The sequence below is a fragment of the Dipodomys ordii genome, unplaced genomic scaffold, assembly GCF_000151885.1.
Source record: "Dipodomys ordii isolate 6190 unplaced genomic scaffold, Dord_2.0 Scaffold44, whole genome shotgun sequence".
Classification (NCBI taxonomy): domain Eukaryota; kingdom Metazoa; phylum Chordata; class Mammalia; order Rodentia; family Heteromyidae; genus Dipodomys; species Dipodomys ordii.
In genome coordinates, this window is record NW_012267260.1 from 5,681,081 (window position 1) to 5,681,775 (window position 695).

General features: G+C 71.1%; 2 protein-coding genes across 3 annotated transcripts in view; one reads left to right on the top strand and one right to left on the bottom strand.

Annotated features, from left to right (window-relative positions):
• Positions 1-264, bottom strand: part of Slc25a27 (solute carrier family 25, member 27) — a 17,285-nt gene extending 17,021 nt beyond the window's left edge. For both annotated transcript variants that reach the window (XM_013019045.1, XM_013019044.1), the window contains exon 1: positions 19-264. In XM_013019045.1, the coding sequence (XP_012874499.1) occupies positions 19-124 (106 nt within the window). In that variant the 5' untranslated portion in view covers positions 125-264. The remainder of the gene's footprint in view (positions 1-18) is intronic.
• A 262-nt stretch (positions 265-526) lies between these two features.
• LOC105987725 (24-hydroxycholesterol 7-alpha-hydroxylase) overlaps positions 527-695 on the top strand; it is a 44,084-nt gene continuing 43,915 nt past the window's right edge. Inside the window, exon 1 of the mRNA XM_013019080.1 lies at positions 527-571. Within this exon, the coding sequence (XP_012874534.1) occupies positions 527-571 (45 nt within the window). The remainder of the gene's footprint in view (positions 572-695) is intronic.

The window sequence follows — 695 nt, forward strand, 5'->3', positions numbered from 1 at the left end:
CGCGGGGACGGCGGGTACCTAGCTCGGCCACGGTGGCCGCGCAGCCCGACAGGAGGAACTTGCTGGCCCGCGGCCATCGCTGCGCGAGCGGCGGCCGCGCCCCCTCCTCCTCCGGGACCGACATCCAGCGGCAGGTCCGGACCGCAAATGCACCCCCGTTCTCGCCGGCGCCGCTCAGCGAAGGCGGTCCCTCCTCAGCCCGCCAGCGCCCGCAGAGGACCCATCTCCCGCGCTGGGCTCGGCTCCGCGCACCCGAGACACCGAGCGGGGCCCCGCCGCCCCGCACACCGCAGCCCAGACACAAAGCCGAGTCCAAGAGGCTTCTGGGAAATGTAGTCCTTCAGGCGCGGCGATGGCGCCGATTGGTCCGCAGAGAGACGCCCGTGGCCTCGCCACGGCCCGTCTCCATGGCAACCGTGTGCGAGCGCTTCATCTCGCCCGGCTCAGCCCGGGACTTGTTTTTCTCTTTTTGCGTGGTCGGCCAACATTCCCGAGAGAGGTGTGGGGCGGAGACTTGGAAGCGAGGATGCCGAAGTCGCTTAAAAGTCGGGGCGGGGAAGAGGAGCTCCAAGTACGCGAGAGAAGTCGCGGCGGAAGTTGTGGCTGCAGGATCGGGACCCCCGGCGGCTGATCCCGAACCCGCGGCGGCGGCGGCGGCGGCTGGGCCCGCACCGCGGGGCTTTCCCCAGCGTCTC